We start from the raw sequence: 16,686 nt of genomic DNA on the forward strand, positions 1-16,686 counted from the left end.
TAAAAACCCTATTCATGGGAGGGAGCAGAGCTGCCAGTCTTCCCAAGGAACTTTATCCCCATCAGTGGAGCCCTGTCTCTGTCTTTCCATGGTGTGCAGCAGCCTATCATGGTGTTAAGCATCTATTTTGGGTCAGGCTCTGTGCTAGTCACGATTTTACATTCACTGTCCTATTTATTACAACAGTCGCCAAGGGTACACATTCCCTTTGCTTTCACTGATGAGGAAACTGAGGCTCAGAAGACTTGTCCATGCTTAGATGGTTCTCAAGCTGCCCAGCTAGTCAATGCTGCTCTCTCTCAGAGTCTCCACTCTCTTCCCTCCAGGCACTTGGTAGGACAACTCTGCCTATTCCCTCTGATGTTAGATATAACTGTGTGAATTGCTTTGGTCAATGAAATGTTGCCAGAAGAGACCTATATCATTTCCAGGTAGAAGTTTCAAGAGCCACGTTCCCTCTCCATTGCCTCAGTGAACTTAGAAGCCTGAGTCTAGATGGGTCCCCTATTAGCTTGGTCCTTGAGTGACCACTATGAACAGAAATTCCTGCCAACCCACAGTGGATAATAGCATGAGTGAGAAAGATTCTTTCTTTATGTTAAGCCATTGAGATGTAGTTATTTATTGTGACAGGCAGGAACTAACCTATCCTCTGAAACAATACCCCATAGAAAAAATTGAAGGATGTTTTTCATCAACTCAGCTGTATCTGCTGAGCTAACGGCTAGCTAGCAGGAAGGGCACATCCCAAAGCAATCAGCTCTTTTCCACATGTTGTCTGTGTCCTCCAGGCCTCTGACATCTGACAAGCAATTTCTTAGCAAATTGATTCTATTGGTTTTTCTTAAGGCTTGTTATCCTCCCAGAGGGAGGATGCTTTGGTTTGTCAGATGGTTAAAGTCAGTCCTGATTGGCATCTGGCTAACTATAATGCCCACAGCACTGGGAGCACGTCCACTTTGGGCAAAAGAGGAGGGGCAGCATGTGAGATCCTTCTGTCTGGCCTGTGCCACTGGGGGCTACCACTACAGTGATATCATCAGGGAGGGCTGGGCTTTGGCATTCCAAATATCATCAGGATCTGGTTTGGGGATGGCCATGTATTATGTCCTGGGAGAAGACAAAGGCAGGATGGCAGAATAGGAAAGAGCTTGTACTCTGTTCAGACAGGCCTGAATTTAAATCCAGGCTGCACTTCCTCCTGGCTCTGGGACTTGGGGCAAGGTCCACTTCTCTGAGCCTGTTTCCTCAACTGAAAAATGCAGGTTCAATAGTGGGCTTTTGTTAGACTGTGGACATAAAACACGTAGTCCAAGGCCAATCCCTCACCCAGGAAGTGGTGACTATGGTGGTGCCAAAGCTGATGGCTTGGGTTCTAGTCTAGACAAGTTGCCTCTCATCCTCCATGGACATTAGCTGAGTCAGTGACTCCTAAGAGTGCTTATAGCTCTTAATACCTATCACATCTTCTCTCTGATTTCAAAACTGAGTAGATGTTAGTTTTCTAGGTAAGGGTCATTGAGGGCAATTTTTAAAAATCAGATTCTTAAAAAGATTAATATCCATTCACTCCGTATTTTCTTTATAGAATTGGAAGGTATAGACATGCTACCAACTGGCTGTTTGGCCTTAGGCTCTTGCCTTTCTGGCCTCAGTTTTCTCATCCATATAATGAAGAGATTGGACTAAATGATGTTTTAGTCCCTATTTCTTTGACTGGTTACCATCTGTTTATAATAATGCAAGGAGCCTTTGCCTCCTCTCCCCAACCCCTGTCTTCACCTCGAGGTTCTGGTATTTACCTCTGTATTTTTAATCATATGTAATCTCTTGATATATCACTTAAAAAATTTTTATTTTGAAATAATTTTTAACTTACTGAAAAGTTGCCAAGATAGTACTTATAGGGAGTTCCTGGATATGCTCCATCAGCTCCCTCTAATGTTAACATCCTACATGATCATGGTACATTTGTCATAACTAGGAAAGTCATGTTGGTACATTACTATTAAGTGAACTACAGACTTTATTTGGTGTTCACTAGTTTCTCCGCTAGTGTTCTGGGTCCAGTCCAGGACACCACATCACATCGAGTCATCATGTAGCCTTGGTCTCCTCCAGTCTGTGATAGCTTCTCAGTCTTTCCTTTACTTTATCAATTTTAAACATTTCTCCTCCCATACCCACGCCAAACTGAATAGAGGCTGCACAACTATAGTCCTTCAATCCCTCTTTGTCTGGAGAAGCATGTTGGAGTTCAGATAAGTGACTATTGAGAAACTGTTCCCAATAGTGATTACTGTAGTCTTCACTCAGCCCCTCATTCTGAAGGCTCATTCCTCCTTACAAAAGAAGACATATGCAGACTCTATAAGTAGACTGTTCAGTGTCTTTAGAACCTCACCTGTTCTTAAACTTCAGTATGCATTAGAATCCAGTGGGAGTTGGCCTTTCCTAGGCTTGCCTCTCACATTCTGATTCAGTGGACTAGGGTAAAATCAAGCCTTTTTATAAAGGGCTCCCAGATGATGCTGATGTTGGTGGTCCATGGACCACGCTAAGAAACCATGCACTGGGCCACCTGTCTACAAGGTTATAAAACTAAAGCATCTAGCACACTGCCTGGCACATGGTTTGTGCTCAGGAAATAATACAAGGGAGGCCACGTAACTGGTCCCAGAATCTTAAGAAACCCCTGATGCTTGCTCAGTCCTGTGCAGTCTTGTGACATCTAGACCTCCCTTGGCCCTGTCCCCTGGCCTGCCAGGGGGAGAGAATAAATAACAGCAGCAGCATATTCATTTCATAAGCACTTGGTTTTATTGCACAGAAACAATTGAAAGTGGCCCAGTGGAAAAGTGCGCCCTGGCATAATTCAGTGGCCAGTGCCCAGCCCTACCCACTCTAGGCTCTTCCAGGATAAAGAGCTCTGGGCAAGGGCCTGAACACTCCTTTGGAAAACAGAAGGCATTCGGGAGTAGGTTAAGACATCTCAAGCATAATGTGTTTCTAACTGCTCATTCATTATCGCGGTCATCTGTCAGTTGCACATACAGGAAATAAATGCACTTATTTGGAAAGGAGGGGGGCAGTTTTTACAGTCAAGTGTTTACGTGTGGCATTCGGCATATATCACATTCCGCTACATAAGCTATCATAACATAATGGTCCATCACCTGGGGAGGGTTTGGGGCATGGGGGACAGAGTGGGGAATGCCCTTCCTTGCTAACATTGCTAACAGAAATTCTTGTTTGGTGAAGGAGAGCCCCATAATCTAAGCAGAGTTTCTTCTTATATAAAGAAAAGGGAGAAAAAAATGAAAATTTGTTATGCTGACCCTTGAGCTCCCAGACCCCCCTGAGTTTCTGTGGCTGCTCTGGATGTTCCTTTCTCCCTACCTTACTTCTCCCCCTTGGCAGCCTTGTCTTCTGTGGCCTTTTCTGGAGGCCTGCTGTCTTTTTGGTCTGTGCTAGAGGACTTCTCAGCCTTTTCCGTCTTGGCTTTGCTGGGTGTGGGGGCCTCCTTGCTGGGCTCTTTCTCGGCTTGGGCCTCTGGTTTGGGTTTCTCCTCTGACTTCTTCGCCTCTGAGGCCTTCTCCTCCTTGGCATCTTTTTTTTCAGGTGCTGCTGGCGTGTCTTCCTTCTTCGGCTTTTCCGGCCCCTTCTCTGCTACTTTGCTGGGTCCTTGGGCCTTGGCATCGTCTGGTTCCTTCTTGTCCACCTCCGTCTTCTCTTTGGGTTTGGCCTCTTCCTTCTCCTTGGCAGGAGCCTCCTTCTCTGGAGTCCCTGCTTTCTTCTTATCTTCAGCCTCTTCTTTCTTGGCTTCAGCTGTGGATTCCTTGGGTTTCTCCACAGCAGGCTCCTTCTTCTCCTGGGCCTCGGGCTTTGAAGCCTCTTTCTTGGGCACCTCATCTTTCTTGCTGTCCTTTCTCTCCTCGGTTTTTGGTGCAGCTGAAACTTTCTCTTCCTCTGCTTTCTTTGGAGGCTCTTTGACTTTCACCTCCTGGGGTTTCTCTTCTTCCTTCATGGGCGACTTGGCCTCTTCCTTCTGTGAGACCTTCTCAGGGGCCTTGACCTCCTCCTTCACGGGAGATTTCACCTTCTCTGGGGCCTTGACCTCCTCCTTGCCAGGGCTTTTGGCCTTTACAGGTGATTTGATATCTGCAGGGGACCTTACTTCCTCCTTCACTGGGGTCTTGGCTTCTGGGGACTTCACATCAAGGGTCTTGGCCTTCTCAGGGGACTTAGCTTCTTCCTTCACTGGGGACTTGGCCTTTTCAGGGGACTTGACCTCAGCTGGTGATTTTGCTTCTTCCTTCGCTGGGGACTTGGCCTTCTCTGGGGATCTGACCTCCACTGGGGACTTGGCTTCCTCCTTCGCTGGGGACTTAGCCTCTTCCTTCGCTGGGGACTTGGACTTCTCGGGGGACTTCACCTCAGCTGGCGATTTTGCTGCTTCTTTCACGGGGGTCTTGGCCTTGGCTGGTGACTTGGCCTCTTCCTTCTCTGGGGACTTGGCCTCTTCCTTCTCTGGGGACTTGGCCTCTTCCTTCTCTGGGGACTTGGCCTCTTCCTTCTCTGGGGATGCAGCCTCTTCTGCTGGGGGAGACTTTGCTGCTGCTTCTCCCCCTTCTGCTTCCTCCTCTCCCCCCTCTTCCTCCTCCTTGCCCTCCTCCTCTGTAGCCTCTTTCTCCTCCTCTTCAGTCACTTCAGTCACCTGGATCTCCTCTGTCTGTTCCTCCACAATCACAGTCTCCTTCTCTGACTTCTCTACCACCTTGATCTTCTCTTCACTCTTGACCTTTATGTGAGTGGACGTGGAAGGGATTTTAGGGAGTCCTTCTGGAAGGGAGAAGGGACTTGGGCCAAAGCCAATCCGACACTCTTCACCCTCCAGGAGTTTTCTGCAGAATGGATAATGGAACACATTAGTATTACCTCAGAGCAGACTGATGGCTTTGGGGTCTTCCTGGTTTCCTCTGAAAGTCCATAGCGCCCAATGATAGGGACTTTCGCAGAGGAAGGAATATGAATGATGGGCACTTTGAGAATGGGAGAAAGTCACTTAGCAAATCATCCCAGGAACCACTCAGAATCCACCCCCCAATGGCACTGTTCTTGTTTAATGCAGCTAAGGCTGCAACTTACGAGATAAAACAACTTTTTTTCCTTGAAAAATTACCCTCAAGAGAGAGTGCCTCCTTTAACAAAATTTACATTTATTGTCTCGCAACTAAAATGTTATTCAAGAGGAAGTTGGGAGCCTGAGCAAACAATTTCACACTTAAGGACTTCGGTTTAAGAGGTCAAAGAATGTTCCCATTGGAATTTCCAGCATCTCCTATCACCTTGTAATTTCATCCCTTGAGTTTTAGGAATGGGGTGATGGGAGCAGTTTCTGCTCTTTGCTACTCAATAGATGTGTAACTTTGGCCAAGCCACTCAGACTCTTTAAGCCTCAGTTTCCTCACTAGTGAAAAGAGGGTCATAAGAGTCCCTACCTCAGAGGGTTGTTTCAGTGAGATGGATAAAAAGGACCTGGGAATGCCTGCCTCAGAGTAAGTGTGAGGCTACCCTTATGGACCAGTGCTTTGCAAGTGTAATGACACACAAATCGAAGGATTTCATTAAGATGCAGATTCTGATTCATTAGGCCTGTGGGGGATGAGGAAGGTGAGGCCGGGAGTATATCTTCCTATAAAAAGCTCATGGTTAATGCTGATTGTGCTGGTTCATGAACCAGGCTTTGAGTAGTAGGACTACATACAGCCTAGAGTCAAGATGTGGGAAGTGAAGAGTGAGCAGACAGCAGCTGGGACAGGACCTCACGGGGTCAGCTCTGCTCCTCAGTAGGAAACTGCCAAGTGGGAAGGTCATGGCTTTCTCATGGCTACCATTTACTGAGAAATTTCTCTGTGGCAGCCCAGGGGTACCCTCCTTACCAGAATTAGCTCATGAACAGGATTAGTTCCTCCCAACAGCCCCTGACAAGTTACTGTTTTCTGTTGTTATTGTTTTGAGAATTTTTATAAGAGTTTATTTGAGCCAAACTGACGACATGCTGGGGAGCAAGATTTCAAATGATCCCCACGTAGATACTGTTGTTATCACTCCCATTTTATTTCCCCAGAAAACACATGCTCAGATAGCCAAGAAACTCTAAGAGAGAGAGAGTTTAAAGGCCCCTGACAACTCAAGTACCTCTTTTCCCTCCAAAGCAGGCCTCTGGCTGCCTGGATTTGGGGAGGGGGCGAGGAGCTTTAACCGTCTAAGTCACTGTCATAATGACACTAAGCCACTCTCAAGGTTTTTGTCTCTCGGAAAGTAGAATGGTGGTTGCCAGGGCTGGGAGAATGGGGGAAAGGAGCATGGGGAGTTATTGTTTAATGAACACAGAGTTTCAGTTTGAGATGAAAAATGTCCTGGAGACAGATGGTAGTGATAGTTGTACAACAATGTAAATGTACTTAAAGCCATGGAACTGTATATTTAAAAATGGTTAAATGGAAAATTTTATGTTACATATGTTTTACCACAATAAAAAAAGTTCATCTTTATCTCTAAGACAGGCATGCTGCCTCACTGGGGGCTCAGAACCCAAGACTTAGCTCCTCGTAAGAATACAAGGGCTACCCCAAAGGCCCCCTGGCCCACCTCACCTGTAAGCGGCAATCTCAATATCCAGAGCCATCTTGACATTGAGCAAGTCCTGATATTCTCGGAGCTGGGCAGCCATCTCCCACTTGGTGTTCCTCAGCTCGGCGTCCAGCTGCTGGATAGCTTCCTACGGAGGAGAGGTCACATACAATGTCAAGCGCCAGCAACACCTGGCCCTCAGCACCAGAGAAGCTGGGCAGGCCGTGCAACCCAAAGCAGTTTTGTCCAGCTGTGCAGCTGGAGCCAACACCCACCCTGTCAAAGCTGCAGGGGCCTCATTCATGGACACGGAAAAAAATTCAGCTATGTATATAACTTCAGCCTGGGGGAATGGTCTGGAGTGAAACACACCAGACTCCAACAATGGTTATCGCTGGTTAATAGGACAATGGTTGAATTTTTACAGATCTCAAAGGTTAAGGAAATAGTAGGGACAGCCTTGTCTGCTTTGGCTCCCTATTGGTTCTCTAATTCTCCAAAGTACCTGCCACATAGTAAGGCTCAGGAAGCATATGTTGTTGACAGCTGAGTATAATACACAAAAGCACATAAGTTAAATATGAGTTGAAGCTTCTCCCTTGTTCCCAGGCCCAGTTTAACCACTGCTTAAAGTAAACCATTATGGTTGATTTTTATTGCCTCCTTTTTGCTTTCTCAGATTTCTAATTTTTCTATCACCACGTTTTATTTACATAACAAGTTCTTTATAACTGATGTTTTCTTTAATAGGGAATCTGCCAAGGCCTTTCCCAGGTTGCCCACACTCACAGACACTGGTTATTGTTTACCAAATGCCCTTATTGTGACCAAACCTTGCTAAGAACATTCACACTCATCTCTTAAAAAGTTTATCTCCTTAACCTTCACAGCTCTGCAAAGCAGGCATTCTTTTTTTTTCATTGAAGGAATTCAGATTCAGAGAGGCACATAAATTTCCTAGAGTCATATACCTAGAAAGACATACCGGTATATCTGGTATGTCTGACTCCAAGGCCCATGATCTTGATCACTACAACACTGCTCAGAGAAGGGCAGTGATTTGTCTAGGGTCACCCAACCAGGTGAGGCAGTCTGGGTCCCTGCCCCACCCCTGCCCACCTGGTAGGATGCGATGTCAGCCTGATGACGATCCTCCAGCTCAGAGCGCTGCCTTTCCAGAGAGTCCTTGGTGCCTTTAAGTGCCTCCAGCTCTGTGGTCCTGGCCTGCAGCTGGCGCCGGTACTCAGTTATCTCCTCCTGTGCTGAGCGCATGGCATCCGTGTTCACCTTGGCTGCCTCTGACAGTCGGTCCAGCCTCACTGGGGGAGAAGTTAATGGCACAGGGTTATATACAACTGGATATGTGTTCCAATGCCCAGATCCAGAAGGTGACACACATAGGTTGAGGACCTACTGGGTGGTAAGTGCCATCTTGGATGCTTAACTCACCCTATCTTATATGATAGGCAAATGTCTACTGCCCAAGGCTACCCAGCTAATGAGTGGCAGAGCTGGGATTCAAATCTAGTGTCTGTCTGGCTCCAAAATTAGATGTCTCCCTGACTCAGGATCTAGAGACACTACAGGACAGAGGTGGTCTCCAATTCTGGCCCTAATGCCTGGTTCAGCTCCCCAGCAAGGGCTGGCAGTGCTGGGGGTTCAGATGTGAAACCTGGCTTAACTCTAAACTTGTGGCTCAGAGTTTAACTGAACTTGTGGCTGAGTAAGTTCACAAGCCTTTGACCTTTGAAAACATGAGGGTGCTGTGAGCCACCATGTAGCCACAGCCCCTTCCTTGCAGGTTTCTGCTGTGCAGAGCCCAAGGTCACTGCAGAGCCTGGGGCCTGTGTGCCAGCTCTTCTGTCCCTTCCTCCACTTGGGCACATTCTGGCACTGGGGCCCTTGAGGCAATGGCAACCACACCTGGCCCCTGCAAGCAAAGGGCTGCTGGTTCCCAGACCTTCCAGGGCCAGTGGAGGTCTAGAGACTAGTCCACATATCCTGAAAGTGAATGTCTTGAATCCTGACATAGTGACACCCAGGGCTTCACTCGACAGTGTGGGAGGAAGAAGGGAAGCCAGCTGGATGGGCCAGAAAACTAGGATGATTTGCCTTATGAAGGGCAAAGCCCAAGAGAATAGAGGGGTTTGCTCTGGGAGGAATCTTGCTGCAGAGATGGGGAGGGGACAATTCTGCTACTGCAGAGAGGTGGAAAAAAACAAAACGGGAAAAGCCATGCATCTAAATCCCGGTTTTCCTGGCTTTCGCTACTAGTGCTGACAAAGGTTTAGAAACCATCCTGATGGGTGAGGATTCTTACCCACTGTGGATCACAGACTCATTTGGAAATCATTGAAACCCCTGCAGCCTCTCCCAAGAACAATGCACAAAGTTTTGCAGTTTTTGTGTGTGAAGGAGGTGAGGTGGGGTGGGGTGGATCGGAGAGCTTCCCAGAGTAAGAAACCCAACCGTCTACCCCCATCTTTCAACCCAAACAGAAATGAAAACCAGAGAGGGAAAGTGTTGGTCAAGGTCACCCTGCAGCTGCTGGAAACAGCTTCAGTGCTGCTGCAGCTGCAATCTAGCTGACTCAGGGCAGCATGGAGTTGGGGGAGGGGTACGGACTCGGGAGGCTTCCAGTTTCCCCGGCAGGAGAGGGCTCACCTGCGACCTCAGTCTCAGGTACCAATTGTTTGTAGTGATGGTCCCCCTGCCGGGGAGAAAAGATACGAGAATGCCCCACCGCTCCCCTTAGTAGCGGGGGAACGCCCGACAGGGATCAGAAGAATGAAGTCCCTGCAGTGCAGGAAAGGAGGATGGGCAGCGTTGGGCAGAGAAGGCAGGTTACTTTGAACTGCAGAGACCCCAGCGCTAGTAACTAGAAGCCAGCACTGCTTCGGAGCTAGAGAGGGAACCTGATGTAAAGGGGCCTTGGGGGGTTATCTAACTATGGTGGGGAAAACCAGAGAGGCCTCAGAGTTAAAGGACAAACATAAGGACCCTGGAGGAGGGCAGCCAAAGGTGAAGTCACACTTGACTGAGGGTGGGTGGGTGGGTGGAGGTGGGGTGGGGGGCGCCACATGAGACCCAGAAGGCAACCATTATTTAACTAAGGGTTATGAACTTTGCATGGGGAAGCAGAGTAGCGCGCCCTCTGGCCTCTAGTCCAGCCACCTCCACGCAGTGTCCACCAGCGTCCCCTGGTGTCACACCACCCAGCCCCTCGCTGCCCGACCAGCAGGGGGCGCCCCGTCCTCCCCATCCCCGCTCGCTCGCGAACCTCGGAACCACTCCTCGGACTGCAACGTGCTTTGCACCGCGTGGCCTTCAAGCTGCGCGCGAATCTCGCGCAGCGCTGACGTCACGTCGCACTTGAGGGCGTCCCGCGCGTCGGCCTGCGCCTGCGCCTGCGCCACTCCGCAGCCCTGGATTTGGCTGAGCAGCTCGCCCACCTCCTCCTGGTGGTGGCGCCGCAGGTAGCCGCACTCCTCCTGAAGGGCTTGCACCTTCTTCTGCAGGTCGACGCGCGCCGCCTCGGCCTCCTGCGCAAAGCGCGCGAGCGCGCGCGCCGCCGCCTCGGCCTCCTCGCGCTGCCGGGCCTCGTCGTCCAGGCGCTGGCGCACGTGCGCGATGTCCTCCAGCAGGTGCTCCTGCTCCAAGCGCAGCTGGCCGCGCGCCGCGCCCAGGCGCAGCACGACGCCGCGCATCTCGCGCACCTCGCGCTCGTACAGCTCGCCCATGGCCGCGCGTCCCGCCTGCTGCTGCCGCAGCGCCGCCGCCTCGCCCTCCAGGTTGCGGTTGTGCGCCTCCAGCTGCCGCACCTTGTCGATGTAGCCGGCGAAGCGGTCGTTCAGCACCTGCAGCTGCTCCTTCTCGCTGCGCGCTGCCACCGCCACCACGCAGCCCTCCGGTCCGTTGCTCAGGGTGTCTAGCGAGTCGGTGCTCGAGGCGACTGCCGCGCTGCGGAAACGGCTCGGCGAGGCCGACACGGAGCTCACGGACGTCCGCGCCCACGAGTGGAAACCGCTCGACGAGCCGGCGGCCGAGCGGGCTCCGCCCGCGCCGCCCTTTCGGGCCAGCGCGTAGTGCAGGCTGCCACCTCCGTGCAGCGATGCAAACGGGGAGCCCAGCAGCGCATCGGCGCCGCTGAAGCTCATCATGGCTGGAGCAGGTCGGCTGCCGGTGGAGCAGGTGCCTGGGGCTGGGACGGCTGCCGGTGGAGCGGGTGCCAGGGGCTGGGACGGGGCGGGTGGCACTGCGGCAGCATCGGGACGCCCGGCCCTTTTATAGGAGCTGGGCCGAGTCCGGCCCCTCGGCAGTTGGGGGGGTGCGGGGGAGGAGGGCCCCGCCCGCCTCCTCCCTGCTGCCCCGGGGCTGGCCGGCTCCGCCGCAGTGAGAGGGGCGGGGCAGGGGACCCAGGAGTGAAGGGGAATCCAGGAGGAGTCCGAAGATCCCCCCGCCTCGGGGTCAGGTCAGGGGGTAGAGGACTCCCAGAGTGGACCGGCGGGGACCCCGGGTGCGAATCGGAAGACCCTGCTCCTGTTCCCTGGATAAGAGAAAGGGACCGAAGTGGGGAGAGGGCAAGGAGAGGCGACAGGAACAGCGGCAGCCTGCCTTAGGGATGGAGCGATGGAAGACTCGTTAGTCAGCAGGAAGAGGGGGTTCCTGCATTAAATGGGGATACAAGATTTTCCTAATAGTTAGAGAGGCCCTCAGGATAGGGGGTGCAGAGTGTCTGCAGCCGCCCCGGAATAGGGGAGGGAGCAAGATAATCCTGAATGGAGGCCTGGTGGACACTACAGAGGCTAGAGAGAGCGGACCTCTGAATGGAGTTTCCCTGTTCCCCTGATAGCTAGAGGGGCCACCAGGAGAGGGCTCAGGGAGCTCTGCAGCCACTCCAGAATAGGGGAGGGGAATCTGGAGTTGAGGACGGCAGCAGGGCTACTCTTAACTGGGGGAGAGAGGGAAGCCCGGGTGAGGGGGCTCAGGAGTCTCAGCAGGATAGAAGGTGGGAGACCCTGCCGCTGGCCCCAGCAAGAAGGGCCCTCAGGGAAGGGGGAAGAGGGTCTCCTGCGTAGACAGGAGGAACCTGGGTGGAGTGTGAGGGTCAAAAAACCCAGAGTGGGGGTGCTGCTGGGGACTGGGCATGAAGTGGGGAAAGCTGGTGCCTGTATGGGGTGGGGGGAAGTGACTCGGGCCAGGCTCTTCCCACTGAGGTCAGCTCCACAATTTGCTGACCAAATGACCTTGTGTCTACACCACCACCCCCTCCCACGCCACTCACCTCAGTTTTCTCATCTGTACATGGAAGGAGACTTGTCCTGGGACAGGTTGCAACTTAAGACCCCTAGCTCCCCAAGCAGCTTAATTGGGGGGGGGGGTCGCTCTCACTGAATTGGGGGAGGGGAACCCACATGCTGCCTCCCCATAGCTGCCTTCCGACAACTAGGAAGTCCGTCTTTCTAGCTTTCCCCTTACCGTTTCCTCAGCTTCAACTTGGCATCTCTTCCCCCACCCCCACAACAGATCAGTGGGTGCCCCGACAATAGGCATTCCCTCTCACCCTGGGAAGTGATGGGATGCTTTTAGGGTACCAAAGTACCTCACCCCCATAAGCTCTATTGGAGAGTCGGGTATAAAAAGGGGTCTTTGACCTTTGGTGTGTGTGGGGGGGGGGGAGTCCCTAGAACTGCTGGTGTTAACTTTTTCTTGTTTTTGGCTAATTTCAAATGCGTTGGGAGTCGGGGCAGCACTGCAGATGGTGCTTCAGCACCGGGGACAGGGCCTGCTCCGCGTTGGGGAGAAAGGGGTGAACCTCTGCCTTCATACTGGGGGGAGGGGAAGGAGGTACCCAGATCCCCCTCCCCTGACCCTTGTGTTATGCAGATGGGGAACTGAATCCTCTGGGTGGGTCAGGAAGGGAGCCAGGGACCCAACCCCTCACTTTCCTGTAGGGGTCCCATCCCCTGTTTTCTGTTAAGTTTTCCCACACACACATCTGGGCTGTTGTGCTCCTCCACTGGGAGCTGAAAGGACCCCCAGGGGATGCCAGATGCTGGGAAGGGATCCCCTAGAGTCAGTGTAGACTCCACTCCTAGATCTGAGTCTCCCTTAGGCAGTTATTTCAACCCCCCACTACCTTTCCAATTTATACTGGTTTTCCTTCTGTGGGATCCCCAAGATGGGGAGAGACTGATCCCTCAGAAAAAAGCCCCCTGCCAGTTATTTTCTCTTTGCCTTCCACCTTATTCCCAGCCCCCTGGTTCTAAGCAGACCCTGAGCTATGGGGAAGTGATGGTGCTGTCCCTTTAACCACATTTTACTGGAAGGAGAGTGCGCTGGGGAGAAAGTAGGAGGGGGAAGGGAGTTTCTAGTTTCGCATAGAGAAGCAGAACATGATAAAGCATTTTCCCCCTATTTAAAGATCCAGGCATGCTCTAGTTTGCCGGGGGCAGAGGGGATGCTTTGCAGTTGGTGCTGGAAGGGTGGAGGTGAGTGTCTGTTCTGAGGCTTCTAGAATGGCATTTAGTGTGGGAGGGGGGCTTACGCAGGGCCCCCTTGCTTTCACATGGCTCCCCATTTACTTATCATTCTCTTGTAATTTTACCATTAGAGCCTTTTTCCACTGGGTCTTTTCAGTCATCTGCATAATACAGAGACATCCTCTGGGTGTGGGAAGGCTGACTGGCAGCTGACAGCAAGGGGGAGTGTTGGGAGGGGCCAGGTAAAAGAGGGGAGGGGGCCAAGATGGATTCTGTCAAGGCCAGGTGGCCACAGCCATGGGACAGCAGCTGCCTGTGGATTTCAGTGAAGAAGTCCCAAGCATGATGTGACTGGAAAAATAACATGAGGGTGGGAGCTCTCAGGTCACCCCCTCCAAAGGGCCCTTCAGACTCACCTCCAGGAAGCCATTTCTGGCCTCCTTTACTCCCACACTTAGTTAATTTTACTCCCTCCCTAATCCCCACTGCTAATCCACCATATCACACTTATTCTGTGTTGTCATTAGGTGACTAAATTCCATCAGTTCTCCTGCCAAACTTGTGGTCTAGAGGGGAGTGAAAATGATTCTTCCCTGATTCCTTGGGCCTCGAATCACTTTCACCTTCCTCCCTTCACTTCTTACCCTTTGGAAGCGAGCAGAACAACATATTCATTCATATCCATCACATTTACTGAACACCTGCTATGTGATAGGCCCACAGTAAACACAGATTACAGAACCCTATAAACCTCTAAAGTTTTCTCCCTGTGACCAGGATTCTCAAGTCCCAGTCCAGCATTTCCCAAGGCACCCACTTTGGGATGATGATAACTGTTCATCCAAAAAGGAGAGAAAAAGAGGGCGTTTCGTGGCTAAGTAGGACTGTTGGAGCCTGGACTAGGCGATGAACATTGGGAATCTACCAGAGGGGAGTTGAGTGTGCCAAACTTGTTTGACCACAGGCTCTTCTTGCCTCCAAATGTATCCCATAGTGACCCACACAGAAGGACCCACTCAAAACTGGGCCTCGCCCCTGCAGTCCCTGAGCTGCCATCTGGGATCCTGCAGACCCCACGGTGAGTGCTCTTGGGCAGCGGGGCTGCAGTGTGAAGGATAAAGCAGCACCGCTCTGTGACCGGCCAAGCACTGCTGCTACATCATTTGTTCAGTGTCTATAGGACTAGGCCCTGTAGCGAGCACTGCAGTCTCTGAAGAATGAGGCCCTAGTGGGGGAGAATCCCTCCCATCTGTGCCCCCACCGCTCTCTCCTTGGTACCTCCCAAGCCTGGTTCACTAGTTGGTAAGAATCATTGTCCCTATTTTATTGATGAGTAAACTGAGGCCAGAGTGAGGATGTAAATTGCCTGAGTGGACCAGGTGGCTGCCCGGCAAGGGCTGGGGGCCAAACGTCTCCGATCACCCAGGTCTAAGCTGGTGTTGGACACACGGGGTGGAAACCCATTTCTCTGACTCAGTGGAGGCCTAGATGACCTAAGGGTGGGGAAATGAGAGTCCCCCAGAGAGGGAACAGGCAGCTGGCTGGGGTTGGGGTCTGGCCTCTGACGATTGCCCAGCAGAGAGTCCCTGCAACCTATGACCCAGTGTCAGCACATCCTTTATGTGGGGGCTCACTCCCCAGCCTGGTGTCCTGTACCACTGTGTGACTTCTCTAGGAAACAGCATGTGACCACTGTTTTGGGGTGCATTTGCTAAACTCATTCTTTTCTTGCTTTGTTTTTCTCAATAGAACTTACCTTTTCTAACACGGGAAATTCTGTCTTATCTTGTCTCCCCCTATAGGATGTAAACTTCATAAGGGCAGGGATTTTTGTCTGTTTTGCCCAGTCCTCGGAACAATGGCTGGCATATAGCAAGTGCTTAAGAAGGACTGTGCAGCCCTGCTGGAGACGTTGAGGATCACAGGGACATTTCAGCACCAGGCATCTGGACAGTTCCCTGCCTTTGGAGGGAGACCACCTAAGATAACTGCTAAACTTGAATTCCAACGTGTGGCCCCCAGCCCTTGCCGGGCAGCATCATCAGGATACACCAAGGTTGCAGGTTTGATCCCCAGTCAGGATCATCCGAGAATCAACCAATGAATGCATAAATAAGTGGAACAATAAATTGATGTTTCTCTCTCACTTCCTCTCTATCTAAAAATCACTAAATAAAAAAAGAAAAAGAAAATGTGCCCCCCCCCCCCCCAGGATCAGAGCCTCCCAGCCCCAGCTGTGTGGTTGCTGACCTTTGCTGGGGCTTAAGCCCTGCCCACTCCATTGCCTACAAACGCACCCCATGCTTAATATTACCTTTTCCTTTTTGAGTTCAGCAATTATTTTCTGTATCTATGAAACACTCAACATCTTTTTCTCGTCTCTCTTCTCCTTTAGTATTCATTATGTGCATATTCCCTGTCTCTCCCTCCTTTGCCCCTCCTTTCTCTACTTCTTTCCCTTTCCCCTCTCAGTTCCTTCTCCCCCATCACATCCCTCTTCTTTCTTTCCCCCCCAGTTTCTCTGTTGTCCTTTCCTCTTCCTGCCTTCCCTCTTTGTCCTGTCCCTCCTTAGAAGTATCCAATTTTTGCAGGACTTGAATCTGATTTATAGTAAAGGGGAGGCAGCCTCCCTCCCCCTACTCTGTTTATAAAGGAAACAGTAAAAACTGAACTACGTGCAGTTTTGCATAAGCTCCCCCTCCTAGTGCCTACCCACAGTCTTAACCACCAGGGAACCAGCCCATAGAGGATGAAAGCCTGCAGCAGGCCTGCTTGCCCTCCTGCCCACCTTCTGCTGCCTTGGGAGGGCACCTGATGGGCAGCCAAATTGTGTCACAAAGGTCAGGAGCTGGTGGGTGGACTTACAGATCTGCCCCATCTCCTCTACTCTAGTTTCCTTTGTGGGTGATTATGGATGAGTGATTCCTGAGCTGTGGTTCCTGAGACTGGGAATTAGGTGGTTCGTCAATTTTTCCTACTGACCACTTCTAGGACTGAGGTGAGGCTTGCTAAGCTACATGTGCTCTAATGCTGCGTGCTCTTGTTACCGAGAGCAAGAGGTTAGGCAGCAATAGGAATAAAGGCTCTTATCTAAGGAGGGGAGAAGGTACCTCTGCTTTTATGCCTGATCTCTGTTACCCATGCAATGCTATGAAGTAAAACTATCTCTACTTCATGGTTTGGGAAATAGAAGCCCAGAGAGGTTGGATAACTGCCCCAGGTTGCACAGCTAGTAAGCGGTGGAGCTGGGATTTGAACCCACGTCTGATGGGCCCTGCAGCAGGTATATTCAACTACAAGATTGTGCTACCACCTCTGGTGTTCATAGAAAGGTCCTACTGTCTTCCCACAGGATCACTGCTCTAGACTGGACCCTGCACTTTCCTAGTTCCATCAGCTGGCAGGACCTTTGCTCTGGGGGTTCCTTCTGGCCCCTTCATGGAAGCAAGAGGGGTTGAGAACTGGCCTTGTCTTGGAGGGAGGAGGTTTCCCAGGCAGTACAGTCAGGAGGTTGAAATGATGGCTGACTCAGCTTTCATGACAATCTGGCCTGAGGAGACAGGTAAGT

The 16,686-nt window shown here is 51.3% G+C and overlaps 1 protein-coding gene across 1 annotated transcript; it reads right to left on the reverse strand.

Annotated features, from left to right (window-relative positions):
* Positions 1-3,400: 3,400 nt before the first annotated feature.
* NEFH (neurofilament heavy chain) lies at positions 3,401-10,796 on the reverse strand. Its single transcript, XM_087828500.1, has 4 exons — positions 9,917-10,796; positions 7,756-7,955; positions 6,660-6,784; positions 3,401-4,904 (listed from the first exon to the last, which is right to left on the reverse strand). The coding sequence occupies exons 1-4, from the start codon at positions 10,794-10,796 to the stop codon at positions 3,401-3,403; spliced, it is 2,709 nt and encodes a 902-aa protein (XP_087684626.1).
* Positions 10,797-16,686: the final 5,890 nt, after the last annotated feature.

This window comes from Miniopterus natalensis, chromosome 20, assembly GCF_054644295.1.
Source record: "Miniopterus natalensis isolate mMinNat1 chromosome 20, mMinNat1.hap1, whole genome shotgun sequence".
NCBI lineage: Eukaryota > Metazoa > Chordata > Mammalia > Chiroptera > Miniopteridae > Miniopterus > Miniopterus natalensis.